The sequence below is a fragment of the Bidens hawaiensis genome, unplaced genomic scaffold, assembly GCF_021521415.1.
Source record: "Bidens hawaiensis isolate Kalapana, Puna unplaced genomic scaffold, B.hawaiensis_p1.1 tig00038207_1, whole genome shotgun sequence".
Taxonomy (NCBI): domain Eukaryota; kingdom Viridiplantae; phylum Streptophyta; class Magnoliopsida; order Asterales; family Asteraceae; genus Bidens; species Bidens hawaiensis.
In genome coordinates this window covers 156,568-183,163 of record NW_027496714.1, presented here as the reverse complement: position 1 = coordinate 183,163, position 26,596 = coordinate 156,568, and the positions used below count along the sequence as shown (strand labels likewise).

The 26,596-nt window shown below is 33.8% G+C and overlaps 3 protein-coding genes across 5 annotated transcripts; 1 reads left to right on the top strand and 2 right to left on the bottom strand.

Moving 5' to 3' along the window:
* Positions 1-407: 407 nt before the first annotated feature.
* On the bottom strand, positions 408-2,895 carry LOC143590196 (protein TRAUCO-like). The gene is made up of 3 exons (XM_077070753.1): positions 1,791-2,895; positions 1,071-1,310; positions 408-734 (listed from the first exon to the last, which is right to left on the bottom strand). Exons 1-3 carry the CDS (start codon positions 2,860-2,862, stop codon positions 670-672), a joined length of 1,377 nt encoding a protein of 458 aa, XP_076926868.1. The 5' UTR covers positions 2,863-2,895; the 3' UTR covers positions 408-669.
* A 1,482-nt stretch (positions 2,896-4,377) lies between these two features.
* LOC143590195 (uncharacterized) lies at positions 4,378-10,322 on the bottom strand. 3 transcript variants are annotated; one of them, XM_077070752.1, is made up of 7 exons: positions 10,130-10,322; positions 9,165-9,232; positions 8,010-8,577; positions 7,767-7,916; positions 4,855-6,633; positions 4,726-4,780; positions 4,378-4,614 (listed from the first exon to the last, which is right to left on the bottom strand). In XM_077070752.1, the coding sequence occupies exons 1-7, from the start codon at positions 10,251-10,253 to the stop codon at positions 4,476-4,478; spliced, it is 2,883 nt and encodes a 960-aa protein (XP_076926867.1). In that variant the 5' UTR covers positions 10,254-10,322; the 3' UTR covers positions 4,378-4,475. The 3 variants fall into 3 exon arrangements, with proteins under 3 accessions (XP_076926867.1, XP_076926865.1, XP_076926866.1); XM_077070750.1 differs by having other exon boundaries at positions 7,767-8,577; XM_077070751.1 differs by having other exon boundaries at positions 4,861-6,633; positions 7,767-8,577.
* A 9,554-nt stretch (positions 10,323-19,876) lies between these two features.
* Positions 19,877-25,911, top strand: LOC143590194 (guanosine nucleotide diphosphate dissociation inhibitor 2-like). Its single transcript, XM_077070749.1, has 13 exons — positions 19,877-20,097; positions 22,695-22,757; positions 22,851-22,934; positions 23,031-23,138; positions 23,239-23,411; positions 23,791-23,902; positions 24,003-24,083; positions 24,185-24,247; positions 24,318-24,419; positions 24,499-24,623; positions 24,746-24,956; positions 25,040-25,114; positions 25,758-25,911. Exons 1-13 carry the CDS (start codon positions 20,011-20,013, stop codon positions 25,806-25,808), a joined length of 1,335 nt encoding a protein of 444 aa, XP_076926864.1. The 5' UTR covers positions 19,877-20,010; the 3' UTR covers positions 25,809-25,911.
* Positions 25,912-26,596: the final 685 nt, after the last annotated feature.

Here is a 26,596-nt window from a genome sequence, read left to right as displayed (position 1 = left end):
CCAATTATTACAACACTTATCACATTGGCTATTTCCTAACCTCACACAGTTTAAAATGTTCTTCAAATAGCCCTTGCTTGTTCACTTGTTCAGTGAGTTAATATCATGTATTATCTAAGTAAAAATTTAACACATACCTTAACACCTCTTGGTTACCAAAAATCTCAAAGCCACACTAATGTTTGGGCAAAAGAGTTGCAAAACAAGTTGCTCGTTTCCTAAACCATAATAAGTCATTCCAAGATTTGTAAATCTTGCCATGTTGTGAATGGTTGATAAGTTAAGAGACAGGCAATCTCTCCTTCCAAACAAAGTCCTACAACTTGAAAGTCCCTCGGATTTCATCAACCCATTAACTAAAAACTAACCATTAACTCAATTTAACCAACCCAACATGCCACACACACAAAGGCAAACATATGGGCCTAATAAGATGACATATCTTAGAACATAGACTTAGATTTAATTATACAAGGGATAATACATACATAGAGCTAACATAGAGCTAGTTGCACCCCTTAAAAGTCCGTCACCAAGAGAAGGCGATAATGAAGGATACAAGATTGTGTACCTTTTTTTACAGATCTTTTTCATTGATTAAAGTAACCAACCTGAAACTCTTGCTTAAGGATCAATTGACACTTCATCTACTTCAGTTTAGATGTCTTGTCAAGATTCATTCTCTTGAACCACTTTCAGCATAGGGCACAATCTAGTCAGACCCGAAGGATTTCCTGCAATAAGAAAACGACCTTTATCACAAAAACTAATGCGAGAAGCCGTGCTGCCCAGTCAGATTACAATAAAAATGACACATATATAAAATAAATAAAGTTAAATTATCTAAATGAACATTGCACAAAAAGAGTTACGAACCAGCATTTAAAAAGTCAAAAACATGACAACAAATGAAAGGTCAATTAAATGAGTTATGTAAGTCTGCAGTTCAAAAATTTGCTAATCATACACCAACAAAAGAAACGACACTACAACTAAAAAGAAACTCAAATGAACCCCAATTGTAAACTTGGTGGTTATTGTTATTGCCTATTGCTTTTCACTGGACACACCATTTTGAACAGTGCCATCAAAGCCATGATATGGAACTTCAATCATCGGTTTGGGGATCGAGCGTTGACCAAAGTCTTGTGGAAAGGCTTCAAAATCAGGACCAAAGTTGAATTTTACAACACAGTTACTCTGATGAGGTAGCGTATACATTGAAGCAGCAGGGTAATAACGCCCACCATGGAGATCCTTAAAAGCAGACCCTTGACATAGTCCATTTTTGAAAAAACATATTTCACTTCCTGCACAACGATAATAATATATAAATCAGAATAATCGTAATAAAGAATAATACTTATTTGCTTTAAATTCAACTATTGTGGCAACTAGAGAAGCAACTAATTGTCTAATTTGCTGGTTCACATTTATAGAAATTCATATGTAAGCCATACAATGATCAAAATCGTACTAAACAAACAGTAGCTTACATGTGCGACTGTGCGTTTACATTAAGTTTCAATCATCATGAAAACATGAAAAAACCTAGTTGAATATACAATGTTAGTTCACATTCACAACCAAAGTAAAAAGCTTTAAACTTTATACATACATGGATTGGTTAAGTACTTAAGTAACACGTCTGCCTTTAAAATTATAATGATCCTAAGTCCTAACGTTCGCGAATCTTATTCGATAGTTTTGTATGTTACAAAATGTATCACAATAGTATCCATACACTAAACATGTATCATTAATAAACAAACAAATAAACAGCAACAAACCTGGAACAACTTTTGGCGGGTCTTCTTTCGCATCGGTAGCATACGCATACTTCTGCCCCTTATACAAAACCAACTGCGGCGCCTTCGGAGCATACAAATTCCCATCCGGCAGATTAATATAAAACCCGATAACATCACCTTCAACATACCCTTCTTCCCCATACTTCTCCCTTAAAGCCTTATGCACCTTACTCCCGTCAACATCCCGGTACCCATAACTATTCCCATCATACCCAACCGGCGCCTGCAAATCCCCTTTTTCCGTCGACCACCCGAGTCTCGTATGCCCCGTCTCCCCTAAATTCACAACCTTAATTTCGTAATACCAAGCTCCGTCCGTCACGCCTCGAGTCGCCCGAACCATTCTATACCCTTTACAACTTCCCGCACTCAACCGGTCCTCACTTAACTCAACTTTCTCCGCCTTGTACACCTTTGAAAGACAAATGGTCATATCGGGAGTATCGTCGATTTTTTCGGGGTATCGGTGAATGGGAGTGATTAAAACCGAGTCTTCGGGTTGGGCGGTGGCGGCGGTGGTGCTTTTCGTGCGTTTTTTGCCCTTTCGGGAAGTGGGTTTGGTCCACACATTGTTTCCTTTGGTTTTCTTCTTCTTCAAGCTGTTGGTTGACTTCTTGCCGCTCGGTTTTTCGGTCGGCGGTGGCATCGGTGTGACGGGTGTCGATTCGACGGCTTGAATTGGGGATTCTTCGATTGAGGTGATGTTTTTAAGCTTCTTGGATGGGGGTTGTGGGTTATCTTCCATCTCGATGTCTTCGTCTGAGGATATGACTTTGGTGAAATTGGGTGAGTTTTTAGGGTTTGGTTCGATGTCGTCTGAGAGTTCTTCGGAGGGAATAAGGTTGCCGGAGTCTGTGTCGGGAGTTGCCGAGGTTGTTGATGTCGTGGTGATGGTTGGGATGGTTAGGGTTTCGTCCATGGTGGTGGTGATGGGTTCGGGTTGTGGATCCGACATGTCGGGTTGAATGGGGGTTGTGATGTTATTATTAATATTATTATTATCTTCGTCTTGATCTTGATCTTCTTTGTAGGTTGCTTGAAGGTCGTCCATGGCGGATTTGGTGAGTAAAGAGGAAAAGGGTTTTTGGGGATAAAGTAGCAGTGGAGGAGATCAATAAATTTTCAAAATAGGACGCTAGTTAAAATTGGTTGAAACGAGGGTGGACCCGTGTCTTCTTGTTAGATTGTTGGCACGAGAGGGAACATTGGCGTCACTGGGATGTAACGGTGAATTAATTGAAGTGTGTTGAAATGACGTTGTCGTATTATGATAACTGTATGCTTCTAAAAATTCATGAAAGACTAAAAATATGAACTCTTTCTAATGCAAGCTTGACAACATCATGGCTCCAAAAAACCATATAGCTAAGAAGCCATTACGGTGAATTGATTGAAGTGTGTTGAGATAGCAGGTGAGTGACATTTGGTTAAACTAACTGGAATTATTTTTAAAGTGGGACTTGGTTAAACCAATTTTGTTTGATATTAGTGTCAAAATTCTTTTTAATGGACATTTCAACATGGTAATAGACCTATGTGCCATGGACTTGTAAGCGTCTTGTAATATCTTTGTGTACCCTGAGAGCCACTCTCCATACTTATGATAATGGATAATTGTTTCGCCTTCCATGAATCATAGGGAGTGGATCAAACTCTTGAAGAATGGGATAGAAGGAAGTGCAACTGTGCAAGCATTTCTTTGCGCACATTTTTAGTAGTTCAAAAGATATGAAGTATTGGTAGGAAATCACACATTTAAACACGTATTAATAGATATGATCTTAAAACACTTGATGTATCACGTCTTGCTCAAACAGAACATAAATGTCTTTTGTGTGTTGTTGCTCTTACATGGCAACACCCCCAAAAAATTGACGAGGGGTGCTTAACAAACATATGATCCAATGTGCAAGGTCCATTTTTTATGGATTTGTCCCTTGCTCTTCTCATCGATACCCCCATTGACCTTAGAATTCGATCGTGATTTGTGCCTTTTGTTGGTCAGAGAGTGATCTTGTGAATCTCCAACATTCATAACAAAGCAAGATCTAAGGTTTTGGATCATGTTAACATTCATAACAAAGCAAGATCTAAGGTTTCATGTTAACCTTAGTCCGTCTTTTTTTATATTTTTTGGATCATGGACTTCACATTCTCCATATATGGTTTATTACCTGACTTTTCATCTCTTAATATACACGTACTCAAGGAATTTTAGATTTAGGATCTTCATGAGTGGAGATTGACGACAAAATCCATTTTGCTGTGTGTTCAGAAAAATAGATGATTATCAAATCAGAAGTAGATTTGTACACTAAATATTTTGAAACGTTGATGATTCAAGAGAAAGCGTATGTGAAGAATTACCATTGTCTTTTGTAAGCATTGAAAACAAATGTAAATATTTTTTATGTTCTTAGGGAAAGTTATATAACTTACCGCAGAAAAACCATTGATATTACTTAAATAAGCCGAAACAAGATTGAAATTCAACATATCTCAAGATAGCATCCCTATGTAGGTGGGAGGATAACGAGCAAAAACCACACAACTCAAAATAACCCCCTAACGTTAACCGCAAAAATATATTTCAGTTTTAAGATATTATTTCCAGCACTTGAGGGGAGCAAAACTTTTAAACAGAATCATAGTTAAACTTATCCCTTAAAGTTGACTTTCTGGAACAACGTCAACGGGTTGGCTTTCAGAATCTTCCACTTGTGATGATGCAGTGACCTTAGCTTTCTTGAATGCACTTGAACTTCTTAAAAGGTTTCCGATTGATGTGTTCTTCAATTTGCTCCTATGAATAGTTGTGCAGTAAAGTCAAGAATTATAAGTCAAAACAGCAGCAAAAAAGTTTTATTTTCATATATTAAATTCACGATTAAAGCTTGTATATCACCAAACTTACTGTGAGTTTATATTGTTCTTTCCAGCGCCTTCATTACCTTTCTTTGCATAAGACCCTGAGACAATGAAATTAACGTTATTACGTTAAGATTATAATAAAACATTAAAAAATAAAACTAAGTGCAATTACTGTTACTTCTTGAGATTATTTCTCCTGATGATGATGATGACGACGATGACGGTGATTGTGTTGATGATGATGATTTTCTAGATGTAGCGTATTTATTCAAATATGCATTTATATCATCACTATCATTGCCAAAGATTGTTCCCGATAACCTCTTCCTCTTTTTCTGTGAACGGGGTGAACTTCTCTTCTCCACAGTATTAGCAAGAGTCTGAACTAAATTCGGTTGTTGTTTGTTGGTCTTTTGAGCATAAATCTTTCTGGTCCTTTTTGGAGTTTTCATTTTATCAATATTAGTCATATTTGGATCTTTGAACACATTAACAGAAACTTGTGTTTTCTTCATGTCTTTCTTATTGTCAATAGAGGCAATTTTCTTCAGTTGAGGGCTAGGGGCAAGATTGTCCTTGGACTCAAGCTTATGAGATCCATCTTCTGGGATATCAACTTCGTTATTAACCTTAGAAACTTCAGACTCAGTCGCAATTTTTTCAGGAAGATGATGGTGGTCAACACTTTGACTTTTCTTTGACTCCAGCTCCACTTCAGTAGATTGATGTTTACTTGGCAGATCTCGAAGTTCAATGTGTGCCTCTTTTTCTTTCTCTTTATCACCATCTTTTATGTCAGCATTTTCAATAATATCACCATCGACACGCTTTGTTATTAACTCGTCCTCGTTTCTTCCAGAAGATTTTTTGGTTTTCCTTTTCTTTTTCCTCTTCGTTGTATCATCCGTCTTCTCTTTCGATTTTGCTAAGTCATCTAGTACACCTTGTGCATTTACCGGACTTGTGTTTTTCTCAGTTATGGACACATCAGCATCATTGTTCATCAGACTTGCAGAATGAGGGATACGGTTATCCTCATTTGTTACAGTTATAGCTACAACATCACTAGTGTCTGTGAATTCTTTCCTTGATTTTTCTTCCACGTTTTCTACTGAAACTTCCACCTCTTTCATAATCACATCATCACCTTTCTTAGCTTCTATTAATGTGTTCTCTGACACTTCATTTATTTCTCCTTCTACAACCGAAGCAATGACTGTTGAAAGAATATCACCCACGAGATTCTCAGCATGTTTAAATACTTTCTTGGTTCTCCTTTTTTTACCTTCACTAATATTCTCAGAACCCTTAGCTCCCTTTTTCCTCTCGGGAAGCTTCAGTTCAGGTTTTTGCTTCAGTGAGGTTTCTGAATCATCTTTGTGTTTATCAATCTGATCACCTGCACGTTCTTGACCGTTGGATCCTACATCTTGTTGTGCAGAAGATTCAGTAACTGTTTTTAGGACGAGTTCATTGTCTTTCTCCTTCTGAGGCATCCCAACAGACTTATCTTCCTGCATGTTTTCAACTACCATTGCTACATCACCAACAGTTTCACTTCCAACACCTTCAGTAATGACATCAGTGGCTGCTTGATCAATAGCAGAACAATTTTCACCTTTGCTTATCCTGTTATTTTCATTCCAAGAATCTTTACCCTCTGTTCTGTCTTTAAAGGTATTCTCATTGTTTGCCATATCACTATCATGTGTTAAAGCTAACTTTTCTTCTAAAGGCTTTACATTGTTTTTTACCCTTTGACTCTTACGTCTCTTTTTCACAGACGGTCCGGGCCCAAGACCGTCTTTTGGTGAACTCTCATTTGAGTTATGAAGCTTTTCGATGACAGATGTAGAAGACACTTCCTTTTCTGCGACTTTGGGTTCCGTTAAATGTTTCATATGGCCCGCGACAGTCACTTCAGCAGCATCATGTTCACAATCAGGAGTCCCTAAACAAGTTTCAAATCAATGTTTGAAAACCATTCAGTAATATAGATATGAGTAGGAGAAAACAAGAAAGACATGTATAAAGACTCAACGAAGAGGCTTTTGGCTTAAAAGAACACCAACCATATGTTGAAATGAATGGTCATAGAAAAAAGGTATCATGTAATGCCCTTGAAACATTTACACATTAAGAAATTTACTAGGGGTGTAAACAAGCCAAGCTGCTTGTGAGCTAGTCAAGACCGTCTCACTAGAAGCTCGAATTGAGCCAAGCTTAAACGAGCTCTAATCCCGACCATAAAGATAAGTGAAGCTGAGCACGAAAATTAACTTGTTTGGCTAAATAAATTCAACCATGAACCGATCCAAACCCGCAAAGTTTGTGTTTGGTTTGTGTTGTGTTTTCGTGCGGTGTCAAATATTCACACCCCTAATTATTGAGCTCAAGTCGGCTGGCAAGCCTAAACGAGCCTCTTATTTATATAATTTTTATTTAATATATTACACATATATTATATAATAAAATGACAAAAAAATGCTAAAAAATATATATTATGCTGTATATAGAAATTATAATCAAAATAAATAAATAAATAAATAAATAAATATAATTATTTAATAAAAAAATAAACCAAACTCAAGCTTGAAGAACTAGTCACAAGCCTAGATCAAGCCTAATAGAGCTCAGGCTTGGCCCATTTCGTTTACACCCCTAAGTTTACTAGCAAACCCATCCTTTACGATAAATAATCCCTTTAGTACTAATGATATCAACTAATGTACCCATATTTCTAAACTTATTGTACCCATATTTCTAAACTTATTTTCCAGATGTAATGTAAACAGGTCCAAAAATAGCATCAAATTTGCAACTCCTAGTATTCATCATGTAATTACATAGATAGTAAAGCCCTATCATAAAAAAACTAGCTTAATTGTATATATCTTTGTATTTTCTTGAGTAGTTACAAACGAATCCAGTCTTCTCAAGGTTGTATTTTATTATGAAATGGTTATTAGTTTAATAAAAAAACAAGTAAACTATGTATATAACACATTTGTTTAACTTGGTGAATATATAGAAACATATAATTAAAAAAAATTAACTCTGCACAAAGGTATTCTATGTACTTACTCATCAATGAAGAATGCATTTCATCCTCCATAGCTGGTTTTCGGACGAGTTCATTGTCTTTCTCCTTCTGAGACATCCCAGCAGACATCTCTTGCTGGATGTTCTTTCCAACTACCATTGCCACATCACCAACAGTTTCACTTCCAGCACCTTCAGTAGTAACAACATTAGTGGCTACTTGATCATTAGGAGAACAACTTTCACCTTTGTTTATTATGGTATTTTCATCCCTCAAATCTTTACCTTCTGTTTTGTTTTCAAAGGTACTCTCATGGTTAACCTTATCATTAACATGTGTTAAAGCTAAGTTTTCTTCTAAAGCTTTTACATCACTTTTTCCCCGAGTCTTGCGTTTCTTTTTCGCAGATGATCCAGGCGCAATACCATCTTTTGGTGAACTCTCATTGTGCACATCACGTGTTCTTTTCTTCAATTTTTTATCTGCATTCACAGTATCCAGCTTCGGTTGTAGTTCAGAATCCAACTGCTTATCACTGCATATTCTATCTTCTTCGACATTCTTTGAGACGTCTTTACAAGAATCGCCAGATGTCAGTTGATCAACATTAAGAGCCTTTTGGTTCACCAATGGTGCCATTTTAGAATGATCTGATGATGACCCGTGACTATGTGTCACCCACGGTAAGGCTAGTTGATCCCCAGCCTTGTGGTTAGCCGTATGTTGAACACCATCATTTTGCTCTACACGAGAAGCATCTACTGACACAAACCAGTTTCTTTTTGCAGCATTAAATGCACTCTTAACAAGCATAGAGTCTGACAAGTGATAGAAGATTCCTCTTTGTTTTACCTGTCACATTAATAAAAGTTGGATTAAAAGAAAAAAAAGAGTTGTTTGGTTCATTCAGATCTGAATGAGCCTCTATCCCATTCAGCAACAACAACAAGTCTGACTGATTCAGACATAATTTTAACCATTCAGATGTTTTTCTGTTTGGAACCAAACAGTCTGAAGTAATGAATCAGATGTTTACATCTGACTGGTTCCATTCAGATGTAAACAAACAGCCCCAACCATTCAGATGTTTTTCTGTTTGGAACCAAACAGTCTGAAGTCTGAATGAATCAGATGTTTACATTCAGATCTGAATGAGCCTCTATCCCATTCAGCAACAACAACAAGTCTGACTGATTCAGACATAATTTTAACCATTCAGATGTTTTTCTGTTTGGAACCAAACAGTCTGAAGTAATGAATCAGATGTTTACATCTGACTGGTTCCATTCAGATGTAAACAAACAGCCCCAACCATTCAGATGTTTTTCTGTTTGGAACCAAACAGTCTGAAGTCTGAATGAATCAGATGTTTACATCTAACTGGTTCCATTCAGATGTAAACAAACAGCCCCTTACATTTTTAACCAAGAAAAAAGTACCTTCAAGGATTCGACTGTAATATCTCCAATAGCAGGAAATAACTGACTATGCTCCAACATTACTTTCCCTGCATAAAAAATAAATAGATAAAAAACATGATGATATATTTTTTTTAAAATGTACTTGTGGATGCATATCAGAACACAATTACTTCAAATCCACTCAAGACAGCTGAAATTGTTCCATGAATATGATGTTGGAAAACAAAACCGCTACAACAAATACATTTCGCGCTAGATATACATTTGCTTTTAAGAAAAAGTATCTTCCGTAAAGAGATAGGTTCCAACACATCAACAGATATCATACACAACGAGCTTAGATCTACTATGCTTGATTATAAAATGTGTGCACTAGGAGCGCATAATTCGCGATGCGCATGATCACCCATGATGCACTGATAAGATCGCATCAAGTGGAGCAATGCGCTCTAAAATGTCTGCATTTGTGAATTAAAGTGAGTTTCTGCATAGATTACGTGTGCCTTATGCATAGACATAAATTACTTGTACGCGTAGAGTTAAAAAACTTAATGGTTATACAATAAAACTTATTTGGTGGTACTATAGGATTTTATAACTATTCACATTAATCTCTTATTTGCTTTATCGTTTAAAAGTTAAGTTAAAATATTATCTAAAAACAATTTTGTAGTTCTTTCTAATAACAAACGTCTCGCATACTTAACCTCGCATACTCTTTGAATCAAAACGCATCCGCGCATTTTAAAACCAAGCTATGAACTAAAACACATAAGCAAGTCTAATATGAAGTTTCGCATTTACGCACGTATAATTTCCTGATAGAATATAACAAAAGCCCTATGGTTGCAGGCTTAATGTTTGATGTGAAATTTAGGCATTATAAACTCATTCGAATCGCAGAATATTAAGCGTAAGGCACGTTAAAGCTAAAATCGGTAATAGAGCTATTATAAAAGGTGTGTTAGGATTGAGAGTATTACTTTTGAAATCGAATACAGTGTCAGAGTGTGAGACGATCATAGCCAGATGAGTGTCGAGGCTCGTGGTGATGAATATCATGTTATTATTGGTTAATCCGTCATCATCTGCAGTCGCCGGAGCCATTTCCGGCTGGAATTTAGGGTTTGGGAATAGGAAGGTGGAGATGGAGGGTTTGTGGTTTAGTGAGGTGAAATCACCATGTTTGTTTGTTCCAAGGGTTTAAGTTTCTTTTTTTTTTTCTAAATAAATTAATGTGGGATATTTTCCATGTAATAAGATTTGCATTTCATGAATTTGAGTTTTTTTTATCGTTTACAATGTGGTGTATGTGGTTTAATGATAGAAAGTATACCCGTAATAATTTGAAGGGCTTGGGTGGCTTAATGTAAGAAAACTGAGATTTGTGATTCATGGTTTAATATTGCGGGCGTTCGGGTTTTACTTCTAGTTAGGGGTGAGCATAAAACTGAATTAACCGAAAAACCAAACCGAAAAAAATCGAACCGAAGCATCAACCTGCGGTTAAATTTTTAGTTTTTCGAAAAACCGATTTTTGGGTTTAGGTTAGGTTATCCATTTTAAAAAAACCGAAAAAAACCGAACCGAACCAAATCGAACATATGTTTTCTACGTGTTTTTTAAAGATGTTATGACCAGAAACATAACACCAAAAGAATCTACCATTGATGGTGATGAAGATGATCAAGATTGGGTCTAAACTTTGAAGATAAATAAGACAATGAATGAAGATTCGGGAAACCTTTAATTTTTTTTATTAAGAACGTTATTGAATTTTAAACTCTACTACTCAAACAACTTTGTATTTGTTTGGTTCTACATAACACGTGCCTATTTTTGTATTTTGAATTCAATATGTATGAGGTACTCTATATTTTTTTTTAATTCATTTTTTTATTGTAATGTCTACTCACAATAAAAAAACTGAAAATAACCTAAACCGAAAATAACGGAAAACCGAATAACTAAATAATCGAATAACTGAAAACCGATTGGTTGGTATTCTAAAATAACCGATAGCTTAGGTTTAGGTTTGGGTTTTACCCAATAACCGAACCGAACCGTGCTCACCCCTACTTCCGGTGGGTCTTCGGGCGAGTGAGTTTTCTTAAGAACTGGAGATAACTTGGAGACGCTTAAAGGCTCCGTTCGGCTAGGCAGGACTAGCTAGCGGTGACACTTTGCCTTTGAGTCACCCCTTACGGACTACCTAGTTAATTCTCTGTTTATTGATCGTTAAAAAATTAATTGAGTTTTTGACCCGTCTACAACTGGAGTTAATTTTCTATTTGTTGATCATTTAAAAATAAATATATAAAAATAACCAAAGATAAAAATAAAAATGATAATCTCTCACTTGTGGCCTGGTGGTTCTCCATTGGAGACTCAAGGTCGAATCCTACTTGTCCCTTTTGGTGGATATTGGCAATGAAGGATTTTAGCTAAACCTTGTGCAAAGGTTGTCAGTTCAAACTCTGAGCCCACCCGGGTTTTCGTCCCACTGTATGCTACGCCAGAGAGTTATGCTCTTGTAGTGGCACAACGACTGTCAACTGGCAGTCGGCGGTATGGTTACCCGGGGGAACGCCCAAGCCAAACTCTAAAGCAAGCGTGGGCCCGGTTAAGATAACATAGTCTGGCCAGAGTGGGTCATCGGGGCTCTCCAAATTTGAAGAGTGAGATAACCTAAATACATAAAAGTCGACGTTCTAAATAAATGATAACTCCAATAACTTTCTAACAAAATATATAAGTCAAATAAATATATTTTTATACAACTTTTGCAAATCAAACTTATGAGTTGAATTTATGAATTCCAATAAATACAACTTATAGCTTGGTATAGTAATAAAGATATACGATCTTCAACCAAATCATTGCAAGTTTTAATATAACTTGAGACATCGAGTAAAATAGAAATAACAAAAATGATATTACTTGTAAAAAAATACTTTTATAAGTTCAACTCAAACCATTACATGTTACCATCTTTCATGATTGAACTCGTAAAACAATTTTATTATACACTTAATTGGGTCCGACCCAAAATGGTGACACATGAAAAATCTAGCCTATTTATTCCTTACGTGAGAGGACTTCATCTTCATTGTAGGGGGAGTATTCGAGTACTTGATGGAAGAATAGTGTGGCCGCGCTAGTTTGTCAAAGTCGGCTACCAAAACTGGAGTTATACTACCTGTTGTACAATAATCGTTGAGTTTGGAAAAAGTTTCAGGAAAAAAAGAAATAAAAAAATCCTATTTAAACCTTTTTTTTATCATTTTACACACAAATAAAAAGCAACACAACATACAATCTGTTAGGCCCCGGTTCTGGTGCCATACATTGGTGTTGAATTTACCCATAAACATAATTCTAAATATCAGAATGAATTAAATTTTTCACAAATAAATAAAGTCAACCATTCAATACAAAAGTCTTAAAAGTTAAACAAACATTCAAACATGTCTTTAAGTTCAACATCACAAAATATCATAATTTCCATTATTCAGACGACAGCTTCTTTATTCTTTTGTCATGTATCCTTCTTCAAGCCAAATGTTTCATCTTACTCACATACGTGCATATTATAAGTCAGCTATGTTGAATGAGTTATAGATAATCAGACAACATACATAACATTCACATACTTATATATATACATACCCGAAGGTAATATTACGTACTTAACATGTTTACATTTTATTCATACATACATATATACATTCGTTCTTTCATACTTTCCTACTTTAACTTTCATAATTCATACATAACTAACCATACGTTTTAAAGGTCTTTCGCCCTGTTAAGGTCTACAACCATTAAACCTTCGCATATATTATTAGGGTATGCGACCCTTCAATCTTCGCATATATTATTAGAGTGTGCGACCCTTCAACCTTCGCATACGTTATTAGGGTCCGTGACCCTTCAACATTCGCAAATATTATTAGGGTCTGCAATCCCTTTAACCTTCGCATATATTATTATGGTCTGCAACCCTTCATAACCATAAAACCATACATACATTTAGTTATATATACTCCTATTCGTCTAAACACATACCGAAAATCATTTCCATATCATTCATATGTCATCATTAAACACACATATAGCATACACATACCACTTATGATAAGTGTGTTAACTAATCACATTGAGTATGCACATAACCCCGAAAACATAACAAAAAATTGGGCTAGAAACTCGCATATGTCATGTTCCTCTCTGAGTTAACTGTAACACCCATCATTAGTTGTGTACGGCTAGCTGTGTAATAATTATAAGTATCAATAAACTATCTCTAACTAGTTACATTCTAAGTAAGTGAAACCCCTAACGAACATAAGTCTTGGGGCAGCGCCTCTGGCATTGGGGTTCTGTGGGCAGCCTCTGGTTGGGAAATTTTATCTTTATTACCAAGGCTTCATTAAAAGTTCATTAGAAAAATGCATCTTTAAACGAATCGAATTGAGTTTTCAAATGAATCGAATCAAATTTTCAAACGAAACGAATCGAGTTCTGAAACAAATCAAATCGAGTTCTGAAACGAATCGAATCAAGTTTCTTCAAACGAATCGAATTCTCAGGAATTCGTTCAAAAACTGGTTTTTCATATCTTTCCATTTTAATCATTTTATTACATAAAACGAGTTTTGGGCCATAACAAATTCATTTTCATACTTTAACTTGCTCCAAACGTCACCCGTTTTCCCCGAATCACATCCGCTAACTCGTTTATCATAATTTTATGTTTTTCTAACATCCTGATTTGCCTTAGTATCAAATCCTATCGCAAACCAACCTCAAAAACTTAACCTTTTACCTAAAACGCACATTTGTGGTTCGGAGTTGCTTCGGCTCATATTCAACACATGAATCTATGTGTTTCTCTAGTTGTTTGATGACTATTCAAGCCGAAATCTACCCCATCTCACTTCAGATATGGTCTGAACGGTAGGAGAGTGTTTGCGTGAGTTTTTAAGTGTGCTATGGAGGCTGGATGAAGAGAAATTAGGGTTTTAGGAATGTTTAAAGGTGTTTAAATACCCCCAAGCCCATGAATTTAAGGCCGATTATCATCCTTTATTGTCCAAGCCACTCTATTAATTTTACTAGTTTGAGGCTAGTGTATTACATGGGTAATTGATAACAATTTAAACTTTAACCATTAAGTGAAACACATTTAACAAATTGATCATATATTGTTAATACAATTACAATTAACATTAAAATTACAGAAATTAGATAACTAAGATTACACAAATATATTACAAATATGTAAAAACTTCCTTTTACACTACATTTGTAATTGTATTAGTAGGTATACATTGTTTATCAAAAATCAAAATCTTTAATCGATGTTTGTTTGCAACTCTTAATAAGGTAACATATATGCAGTGGCGAATCCAGGAATTTTTGCTACGGTGGGCATAAAATGGATTAATAAAAAATGGGTCGGGTCAAAGAGAACAAGGCCGACCAACCATCCTAAAACGATACATTGGTCTTTTTATACACCACCCTCTGAAAAATTTTGATATAAATTTGTTCAACTTTAAAAATAATTAATAGTAAAATTATAGGTTAAGGTAATATTGGACATTAAGAATTATTTAATGTAATACGAAGAGAAAAAAAAAGTTTTAACCAGCTAATGTGGTACAAACACGAGTCAAACTGTATAACACTTATTTTTCCAATTTCAAAATACAATAAATATAAAAATACATGATTAAACCCTAAATAAAATATTTTAATATGCAAATAAAACTATTAAATAGAATTAATAATTCTTACATATTTTAATTTAAATCAATTTTTTTATGAAAGTAAACAATATTAAAATAAAAAAAAGCGTAAGAAGTAAGTTAATTATTTTAGAGTTGTACTATAATAGATTTTAATATTATTAGTGTAAACTGGTTGTTCCTATTAGTCAACCTACTTCATTGAAAATTGTACACTATAAAATAAAAGGTAATTAAATATTCTCAATACTTCATCTTCTTCGTTAACAATATAACTCCGTTCGTACTTACCGGTAGCCGGAAAATCAAATAACCACTTTTAAGCAATTTTTTGCTCTTTAACTTTTCTACCTATTAGCAAAGTAAATATCGGTGGTAACCGACGATGGGCACACACTCATTGTTGACTAATCATGTACTAATATATACCTGCAAACACGGTACTCTGGCAGGTGGATGGTGGGCATCGGCCCACCCTAGCAAAGCTCTAAATCCGCCCCTGCATATAGGTCTACTTATAATACTTGATATAGTCACGTATAGCTGTTCGTGTGACAAAAAAGATTCTCCAAATACATATACCAACTTTAGATAAATGATAATATATCCATGAAATTATTAAAAAAAATATTCACACACATAAAATATCATAGATTTTAATCAATTAATAAGATGTCATTTAAGAGCATATGCTCATGTTTATCCAAAAAAAACATTATCCCAAAAATCATATACATACACTTTGATGTTATAATCATCTTTAGAATCTTAGAATTTGAAATTGATTGAACATGATAAATTTGTTGTCATTAATATTCCGTGTATGAAAATTTTTAATTGATTTTATATTTAAAAATTCTATAATCAAGCAACATAAATACCGAAAATTAAACTATAACAAAATGATTTGTTTCATTTCATATGAATGTAATTGCCAGAAAAATGACAAATACATGCTAACCTTATAACCATGTTCAAATAATAGTGATTGTTTTGAGTTAGAAGAATTTTAAAAGATTTAAAGTTGCATAAAGTGAAGGTAGTAATTCTTATATATAATAGTTGGAAGTATGACTGTCACTTTTATTCGTAACCTGAAACCCGTACCCGAACCCAAACTAACTCAACCCGAGAAACTCAAACCCAAGAAAATACTAACCCGAACCTGAACCGAAGTAATTAGGGTTGGTTCTTGGGTCATAATTCTAGGTTTCGGGTTAACAAAAATAAACTTTTAGTTTTTAAATCATATATATTTTTATATATTAAAAGCTAAGCCTTAGTCGCTGGCGTTGCCAGGATATAGTCCGAGTCGATTGTTTTCATGCCACATATAATGAATCGATTTTTTATTTTTTTATTATTTTGAACATAAACCATAATAAACACTTTAAATATGTATTAACCAACATGTAACACTAACATAACCTCAATTCGTTGTATTTGTATAAATATAAAATTAATAAGTTAATATAATATAGGAATTATGTAAATAACTGATGAAAACGATATTATATGTTTCAATATCCTAAATGATTTTTGGAAAACGAGAATAATGAAATGGGATTGAAACCAATTTTTTGGTTTAAAATAACAAATGCTTTTAATTAAGTAATTTATCTTATAAGGTATATTAAATTAAATATATTTGAATGCATAGAAAAAGTATAAATCAAGTCACAAAACATATGTTTCTGAAGCATTTTGGTTTAAGTTATATAAGAAAATATTGAAAACTAAATATTGATCTTGTTATTGCTAAAACCCTTTATACTACACAAAAAAGTCATATAAATAGATGATAGATTGTTCATAGAGTTAATCGTTATGCATATAGATTATAATTATAATATTCAACTTCAATGATTTAATGCTAAACACCAAGATATATATATATATATATATATATAATAGGTATTCTCCATGTTTGTAATATTTATACAAAATGTTTGAAGAAAAATAAGAAAATACACATTTCATGAGTTCAAGTGCATATGAGAAAATTTTAAATCCAAATTTGAAACCAATCTTATATAAAAAGTTACACACTGCTGTTTGAATCCCTGCTTAAAAACAATTTATAGTTTACCATACAAATCCAAATTCTTAAACAGTAATGTCACTTTATTTTTTTTAATTTGCAATTACTTGTGATTTTCAAATTTTATTATAACAGGTTTGCAACTTCAATTTTGATATTTTCTTATTTCACCTTTAATGTTAATGAATGAATCAGCTAGTATTTATATTTAATAAACATAAACTTGAATTCATATATTGAAATAACTTAAAAGATAAGGACCATATATGAAATTTGTTGTAAAAAGGTGAGGGGGGCTATAAGCTTGACAAGTGGCAAAAGTTATATTATTTATTAGAATAGATAGAAGATAGATTCAACTTAACTAAATAATAGCACACCATTAAGTAAACGAAATTCTTTATTTATTATTATCAAAGTAAGATGTTACACAGTTTTTATGGAAAGTTTAAAAAGTCAAGTAATAAAAAATCCTCTAAAACTCAATGAGGCGGTTCGACCGGCCTAGGAATCGGTTCAGGTGCTAGTAGAGGTGGTTCGAACATGAGATTAGGTGTTTCGACCATGAGAGGAGGCATTGCGATGTTTTAAACCTTTTTAATTGTTTGTTTTTTTATTTTATCGTAATTGAATGAAATGTTTTAAGGTTTACTTTAACGTGATTGTTTTTTTATCTATATTTTAAACTAAAAAATTGATACTTGGATACTTAAGTGTTGTCTATAATTAAGGGGTTTTATTGTTTTAAGTCTTACACCCCCTTGACTAATTGAGCTACACATCAGAGGCTAATAGGTGTGGATGTCAACGACGAGTTTAAAAGAGTTTATAGTGTGAATATCATGGCATGATACACGACTGGTGGAAGTTAGGATACTTGAGAGAACCCCCTTCGTCCCTAAGACTACTAGGTGTTGATGTCATTTTGCTTCCCAATTTGATGTGTCGCGTCAACGCCACATCATACCATACTCTCTTACACTACATTTCACAATTATATAGAAATGGTCACCAAATCATCACTTTCCTAACTTTTTAAATAAAATAATAATATTTATATTACAATAATTTCATATAACAAAAATTAATTCAATACAACTAAAATTAAAACATGAATAAAAATAAAAATAAAAATAAAGTTACATTCGAGAAAATTAAATAGAAGTAAAAAATTACTTAATTAAAAACGTAAAATAAGAAAAAGAAAAAAACAACTAAACATATTTGTTGACGATTTGAGCTTGCAATGCCTCCAATGTTCGTTTACGCTTTTCGTCCTTGACGTCAATGTTAGTTTGGAGGATTTTAAAGCAGTTCTTCCCGTTTTTATTGTCGAATTTCCGCCCTCGTCGGTTACTGTAGCGGCTGCAGCAGACACGATCGTGTGAATAAAAGGCGGAACGACCGAACTCGACTCATCATCGATGAAAAATCCATCTTAGTTGAAAGAGATTCATAAGTTTTTGATATGGAAAAAAGGAGAAAGAATGGGTTTATTTGTATGGTTTTAGTAGGTTTTGCGATTATATCTTATTAAAAAAAACACACTATGCGTTAGACAACGATTATATGAAATAAAAAAAACCTTTATTTGTCCTTTTGGAAATGGTCAAATGCATGCAGTTAGGATATGAGAATAAATAATTAATATTTCTTTTGGAATTCTCAAATGTGAATAGCATTTTCAGCGGCAATTTAAGCTTTAAAACTCCACTGACATCGGTGCTGATTTGAGTGGCGTGGTGTTCACCGCCGGCACTACTTGCCACTCAGCATATTGGTTTCCATACCTTACAGCCTAAAGGGTCTCCCTCTTTTAGTCTTACCAATCATATCAAATACTCATATTCTCTCATATTTATGGCAATTGCTTGTATTTGACTAGAGCATTAGAGCGTGGTCCATAAGGCTTCAGCTTGGGCCCTTGTAATGAGTTGATTTTACATATTTGGCATGAGAATAATAAGACGAGGTGTGGTTGTCTTCTTATTTACTCGGTACTCATGGAACATCTGCCCCAGGACCCGCCTAATGAAAATTTACTTCAACAATCATGAACACCGAATATAGTTACTATAGACAGGTGATGTCTTAATTCCTATAAACTCACCAACCAATATTGTTGACGTTTTTAAGTATGTTTTTTAGACAACTAATCAAGAGTCCCGTTCCACAATATGTCTATGTTTACATTCAACCGGCCTGTTTTGTTGTGGAGTGTAAGGGCATGAAATACGGTGAAACGTTCCATTATCTTCAAGTAATTTCCGAACCTTATAATTCAAGAATTCAGTGCCACCATCACTTTGGAATACCGTTATCTTACATGAAATTGTGTTTGAACAAACGCATAAAAACTTAAACACATCATAGAAACCATATTTAGCTCATAAAGGATAAAACCACATAAATCTGGAATAATCATCAACAAATGTGACATAATAACGATAACCATCAACAGAGCAAATAAGTGACGGTCTTCGCAATTCACAACGGATTAAATCAATGAAAAATCAAACAATCTCCTTACCAAATAGGCATGAGAAAGATTCTACAAACAATGAAAAAGTTACAAACTAAACCCCATAAAGAATTAACATATACAAATACATAACACAATTAAATTTAAAATACACGAGAAAGCTCAAGTTGATCTAATAAATGATCATATGACCGTTGTGAGATCAGGAGAAGCGACAAACATACCTAATCAGGATTTCTTTTTTTTTTCCCCGAAACCGAGCCCTACAAAGCGGTGTTCCTTCCAAGACTGAGTAGCATCGCTGCCCATCCCGTAAACGCACCGTCGCCTTACGTAATACGTATTCAGTGTCACTCAACTTGAAGGACTAACTTTGTAATTAAACAAAAATAGAAGCCAAATGTGTTGGTCTTCTTATATTCCCCCACGAAGCAAAGCATCTATGTGTTTCTTCGGTGATATATATATAAATAAATCCAATCCCATAAGACACGCATTTGACTCCATTTTGAACAAATAAACAAACCCTACCTGTACTGCATCTCATCCAGTTTACTTTCTTTCTTTCAATCGCCGATTCGATCCGCCATGGATGAAGAGTATGACGTCATCGTCCTCGGTACTGGCCTCAAGGAATGCATCCTCAGCGGTCTTCTCTCCGTTGACGGTCTCAAGGTATTATCATCATCATCATTTCTGTATTTGAATTCATAAATCGGACATCTGTAACTTATTTTTTAAACTTACATCTCGTTGATTTGTAGTTACGAATCTGTTATGTGAAGAATTGTAGTTGATTCGTTGTTTTAGGTCAACATTTGCGGTCGATAGTTTGTACGGATGATCAGATCTGAAATGATTGATTAGGTGTGTATGTTATGTTAAAGAATGATCTGATTGCGTGTTGTAACGATCCGAGGCTTTTGTGATATGAGTGCTTTGGAGTAATTTTATGCTTTGTGAGTTTTTGTGTTAATTGAGATTTGGTTAGTGAAAAGTTGTGATTAGAGTTGAGAAGTATAAGGTGGGTTGTGAATCTGTTGTTTTGCTAATTATGATTTTGTGCTAGTTAAATGTCGGTTGATGCTAAAGTTGACGGTGTGTGAAATTGTTAGACGTACGTCAGTTGGATTTGAACTGCCTGTTATTTTGTTAATTATAATTTTGTGCTAGTTGAATGTCTGTTGATACAAAAGTCGGCAGTGTGTGAAGTTAGTTAATGTATGCGTCAATTTGGATTTGGATTGTTAACTGTCTGCTATTTTGCTAGTTATAATTTTGTGCTCATTAAATGCTGTTGATACAAAAGTCGGCAGTGTGTGAAATTAGTTTATGTATGCGTCAGTTTTGGATTTGAACCGTGAACCGTCTGCTATTTTGCTAATTATAATTGTGTGCTCATTAAATGTCTGCTAGTATGTGATGATTTTGTTATTAATTGACGGTGATGGAGTTTATTAGAGCTGCTGATCTAGTGAGATTTGATTTTTGGAATTCATTTTTGCAACTAGATGACACTACTATTAAGGTTAAAAAATGATTTATATGCATTTTTGAGTTCTGAGATTATATAATAAAACAGAATGATAAATATTTTAGTTGAGTTTGTAGTTTTGTTGTTTAAAAGAAGACAATTTTACAGATAAACATATTTTTATATCACTATTTAATACGTTAAGGTGAATTTTAAGTAAACAGCAGTACAGTACATCAAAACATCATCTAAAGCCAATCTTTTATCTCGATTAATTTTCACGTATGCTAGTGTTTTAACCTTTTTAGTACTTATACGGCTAATAATCAACGAAGGTACCCACAATCTTTGTATAATTTGTCTAAATACAATAATTACTGCAGCTTTTTATGAGTTTTCAAATAAATTATTATGTGAATAAAGTATGCCTTCATCTTTTACAATGGTTATCATAAATATTTATATGCATGTAATCACTTTTAGATGTGTTATATGTTATTTGGTTAAAGTTCTTTTTTACGTCAAAAAAAGTTCTATTTGACTTGTAATCTGATAAGATGTTTTTAGATCATGAAAAAACGTTGTTACGCATGCACGTGTGCGTGCATGTGTATACACGTACATATCATAAAGATATTTTTACGTTAACTTTCTTTCTAATTGCTAAACATAGTAAATAGTTGTATCGGTTATTTTTATTCTGTTATGCTGTGTAAGGCTAAGAATTATGTTTATTTTGATGGATGCAAATATAGAAATATATATTCAAGCTATATTGAGACTTTTGAATAACAAATACCTTTTTTGAACAAATGCATTCAATAAGGGTTTCGTATTTAATGGCTACAGTATGTTAAGTTTATGGAACTTTATATCAAATGTAGTGCATATGTTTTCTTTTTATGTTTTGAAGGCTAATTTTTAACTTCAACTATTAGTTAAAACTTAAGTTTTTTTTTAAAAGAAATTCTGATTGTTTTTTCCATGGTTGTCACTATCTACATTTTCTACAATCTTTTGACTTGGTAAATCGTGGTTTTTGGACTTTTCTACCTTCATTTATGTGTTAGGTTTCTTTTGTATTTTATTATGTAGTTGGTGGAACCGTTGAGTTGGTATTATTTTGGTTAAAGTTGATTTTATAGAATATAAATTTGCTGAACTGAAAATATGTTACTTGCCAACGGTATTATTTTGGTTAAATTTGATTTCATAGAATATAAATTTATATATTTGAAAATCTGTAACTTGTCTAATGCATCATGGTTAATACATGTATCGCTACGATATTTAAGGTATCAGCGACTATAAATATATTGAATGTAAGAATAAGAAGGAAACGAATACAAACAGAGACTGTAATATACTTGTTCACTTTAATATTGCATATTAAATCATCCACACACAAACATTGAAGCAATGACTTTAGGTTTGCCGAATGATGTTTAGTAGTATGATCTGAGATTTTGGCATTGTTTAAATTTAATTGCTGTGTTCTTAATCTATTAATCTGTAGGCTGTCTTACAATTTGTATTATATTAGTTCCGTAGAAGATATTTTTTATTGAAATCTTGGATTTTATCTGCTTATAAAGAAGTATACAATCTCAATGTGTTCTTCATTTGACATGAATTTAGATGTACACTGTAGTTTTTTTGCACACTTGTTACACATGTTTTTTGATGTGGTGCACATGTTAGTGAGTTTGAACTGTTATTTATTTTCAGTACAAAGTGACAATTTTCATGTTATCGGCCAAATAGATTAATGGCCTCTTACACTTTGTCTGTAAATCAGGTTTTGCACATGGACAGGAATGATTATTATGGGGGAGAATCAACCTCGCTCAACCTTATTCAGGTTTTGTTTATTAAATCTTGTTTAATATGATGTCTAAACTCTAAACACTGTTTGGTATAGATTTTAGTAACATAACCGATTCAACAATTACAGCTGTGGAAGAAATTTAGAGGAAGTGATAAGCCTCCAGCTCACTTAGGTTCTAGCAGAGATTACAATGTGGACATGATCCCGAAGGTATCTATATCTTGTTAACTTTTCTTTTTCTGGCTCTAATTCTTTTTCTTTTTTAACATTTTTATATCAGCTTATGATGTTTTTTTATTTTGCAAGTTTATAATGGCAAATGGGGCTCTGGTACGTGTCCTCATTCACACCGATGTCACAAAATATCTGTACTTCAAAGCAGTGGATGGCAGTTTTGTTTACAATAAAGGAAAGGTATGTTGTTTGTGTCAAATAGTTGTGATTTCTACCTGCTTTTTTAACAACTGTCAATTTCCTGATATTTAAGTCTTACATGATAATTTTAACTGCATAGGTGCACAAGTTTCCTGCTACTGACATGGAGGCCCTCAAGTCCCCTCTGATGGGTATCTTTGAGAAGCGTCGGGCCCGCAAGTTCTTCATTTATGTTCAGGACTACAACGAGAATGATCCCAAAACACACGAGGGGATGGATTTGACGCGAGTGACAACTAGAGAGCTTATTGCGTATGCTTCTTGTTTTTTAAGATTAACTTCTTATAGTTACTTCTGATTTATCCTGCATTATACTATGCGAGATTTGGTTAATTGAGTTATATGGTGCTTTCACATAGATGCAAAAACGATAGAATATCTATAGAGCCTCTAGACTCTTTAACAAATAAATAAATAAGTCATCAATCATTGGCTTAGCATACAGCTTGACATTGCATTATATTACTGGGAGATGCATGTTTGATTTCTGTATTTTATGTTTTTAGTGTGGCATAATTTACACGTGTGTTAGATTAGTAAAGTAATTTTTTCTAATTAAATAGAGTTATATTGATGTAGGTGCTAATTAATGGCTTTTGTAAACATTACTAATAATATATTATTTTTTCAGTAAGTACGGTCTTGATGACAACACTGTGGATTTCATTGGCCATGCTTTAGCTTTGCACAGAGACGATCGCTACTTAAACGAACCTGCTCTGGATACAGTGAAAAGAATGAAGGTATTAACATTTTATCAATTATCAATTTCCGTCATTTGTCTTATAACGTGTTATAAATTTGGTTATAACGAATTGATTTTCAATGTTACTTTCGCACTAGCTCTATGCTGAGTCACTTGCGCGTTTTCAAGGAGGGTCACCTTACATCTATCCTTTGTATGGATTAGGCGAGCTTCCTCAGGTGCAACTTTCATGCTACATTTTTTATAATGCTAATTTATTTACTTGTAAAATAATATTACTAATTTCAACCCAATGTTTCATTCTATTATATTTTTGTAGGCCTTTGCTCGACTTAGTGCTGTTTATGGTGGAACCTATATGTTGAATAAACCTGAGTGCAAGGTATCCCATATCAATATATTCTAGATTTTAATGATTTTGGTCACTAAGTTATCATTTAAAAATATATTAGGTTGAGTTTGATGAAGAAGGCAAGGTTTGTGGTGTCACTTCAGAGGGTGAAACCGCCAAGTGCAAGAAAGTCGTTTGTGATCCTTCCTATTTGCCTAACAAGGTATTATAAAATCATGTTAACTTTATATATTTTTTATAATAATTCTTATTCAAATTTATTTAAGCATGATTGATGACAGGTGAGAAAGGTGGGCAAGGTGGCCAGAGCAATTTGTATTATGAGCCACCCAATTCCAAACACAAATGACTCTCACTCAGTTCAGGTTATTCTGCCACAAAAGCAGCTGGGTCGCCGATCAGACATGTGAGTTTAAACACAATATCTGAATAGTTAATAACTTAATATTTTTACATTTATCTTGCTTCATAAAAAAATATCAACTAAAAAAAAATAAAAATATATGATTTGAAATTTGAATTCTGCAGGTATCTCTTTTGCTGTTCATACTCTCACAATGTTGCTCCAAAAGGGAAATTTATCGCGTTTGTATCTACAGAGGCAGAAACTGATCAACCTGAAATCGAGTTGAAGCCGGGGCTTGACCTTCTCGGTCATGTTGATGAAATCTTTTATGATGTTTATGATAGATACGGACCAGTCAACGAGCCATCTTTGGATAATTGCTTTATATCCACAGTAAGATTTTATAACAACTCATTACCTATACTTAATTTTGTTAAATAGTATCTGGTTGTAATTCTTTTTCTTATGTTCAATAGAGCTATGATGCTACAACTCACTTTGAGTCAACCGTGATTGATGTGCTCAACATGTATTCAATGATCACAGGAAAGGTATGTAAATACTTCTGTTAAATAAAGTTTCATTCTTCTGAATTGTTAACAATTTTAAAGGGTATACATGGTTATGGCTATGGGCTACTTTTAACTTGATCAACCTGTTTCTTTTTCAACCATTTATTATACTGTTATTAAGATGAAGTTTCAATTTTTTTTATGATAGAACAATTTAAAAAACTGTAAACATTTGGTTATGGCTATGGGCCACTTTCAACCTGATCAACCTGTTTCTTTTTCAGCCAAGTGAATGTTATTATTATACTTGCTTTAAAGTTGAGATTCTATCTTTTTTAATAAAATATTTAAAAGGCCATAAAACATTTAGTTATGTCTATGGGCTACTTTTAATTTGATCTATCCGTTTCCTTTTCAGCCAAGTTAATATATTATTATACTTGCTTTAAAATAAATTTCAATTTATTTTTATATAAATCAATTTAGAAGGCTGTAAACACTTGGCCATGGCGTACTTTCAACCCGAATCAGACTGGTTCTTTTTCAGCTATGTTTTAAAGTTTACTTGTTTAACCTGTTTCACCATAAAAAAATACCCAATTCAAACACTTATTACATAATCAGGTCCAACATTGAGACCCTTGATTTTCATAGTTGGTGCTAACACGTGCGTGTTTTATAGGTTCTTGACCTGAATGTTGACCTAAGTGCTGCAAGTGCTGCTGAAGAGTAGAAAATCGAGAAGTATGTTGTTTCTCTATATCTACAAAGACTGGTGGAAAAAAAGCTTCACTTTCAGTTTTAAGTTTTTTACTTTCAGGATATTATCTGTACTTTTGTAAAATGTGACTTGTGGTGTGCAAATCCGTTCTTATTTGTTTTTCACAATTCTTGATGAAACTTATAGCTATTGACCCATGATATCGAGCTATTTAATCTGAATAGCTCGATCATGGTTTATGATTAATCAATCGGGTGGGCTTTGGTTTAGAGTGGAATTTGGGTTTAAATCATGAAGAAATGTTTAATGGGGCTTGTATTATCGGTGAGAATCTCTGTAAAAGTGGGACCCAAGGTGTAAGCAATCTGCACTCGTGACCCCAGATGGCCATAACTTTATGGTGTGACGAGTCATTGTAGAATTGAATCGAGGCCAAACATGTCACTGTTTACATTTTAATGCGTTTATAATATTATATTATATTTTTATGATAGAAAAATCCAACAATTTGGGCTCGAAAACAACAAGAGGAGAGAGAGAGAGAGAGAGAGAGAGAGAGAGAGGAGTTGGGAAAGGAAAGGAAAGGTAAAGGTGAGGCAAGAAACTCATTTCCAGAATAACCAAACCAAGCCCTCTCTCACACACGCACTCTCCTTCCTTCCTCAACCCTAGCTGCTAGCTAATCATATTATTATTTTTCATTCATTCCATCAATCAATCAGGTTCACTTTTTTTTCGTATTCCGGTTGCCTTATTCCTAACCCCAACAATCTCTCTCTCTCTTTCTTCCCGATATTATT

Excerpts from the sequence above, each read along its gene's own strand:
- LOC143590196 (XM_077070753.1), bottom strand. The coding sequence starts at position 2,862 with ATGGACGACCTTCAAGCAACCTACAAAGAAGATCAAGATCAAGACGAA. Across the intron at positions 1,311-1,790 it reads CCCGCCAAAAGTTGTTCCAG|GAAGTGAAATATGTTTTTTC; the intron begins GTTTGTTGCTGT and ends ATCGTTGTGCAG. Across the intron at positions 735-1,070 it reads TGATGGCACTGTTCAAAATG|GAAATCCTTCGGGTCTGACT; the intron begins GTGTGTCCAGTG and ends TTCTTATTGCAG.
- LOC143590195 (XM_077070750.1), bottom strand. The coding sequence starts at position 10,253 with ATGGCTCCGGCGACTGCAGATGATGACGGATTAACCAATAATAACATG. Across the intron at positions 8,578-9,164 it reads TTACAGTCGAATCCTTGAAG|GTAAAACAAAGAGGAATCTT; the intron begins GTACTTTTTTCT and ends TTAATGTGACAG. Across the intron at positions 4,615-4,725 it reads AAGAACAATATAAACTCACA|GAGCAAATTGAAGAACACAT; the intron begins GTAAGTTTGGTG and ends AACTATTCATAG.
- LOC143590194 (XM_077070749.1), top strand. The coding sequence starts at position 20,011 with ATGGATGAAGAGTATGACGTCATCGTCCTCGGTACTGGCCTCAAGGAA. Across the intron at positions 23,139-23,238 it reads TTGTTTACAATAAAGGAAAG|GTGCACAAGTTTCCTGCTAC; the intron begins GTATGTTGTTTG and ends TTAACTGCATAG. Across the intron at positions 24,084-24,184 it reads GATTAGGCGAGCTTCCTCAG|GCCTTTGCTCGACTTAGTGC; the intron begins GTGCAACTTTCA and ends ATATTTTTGTAG.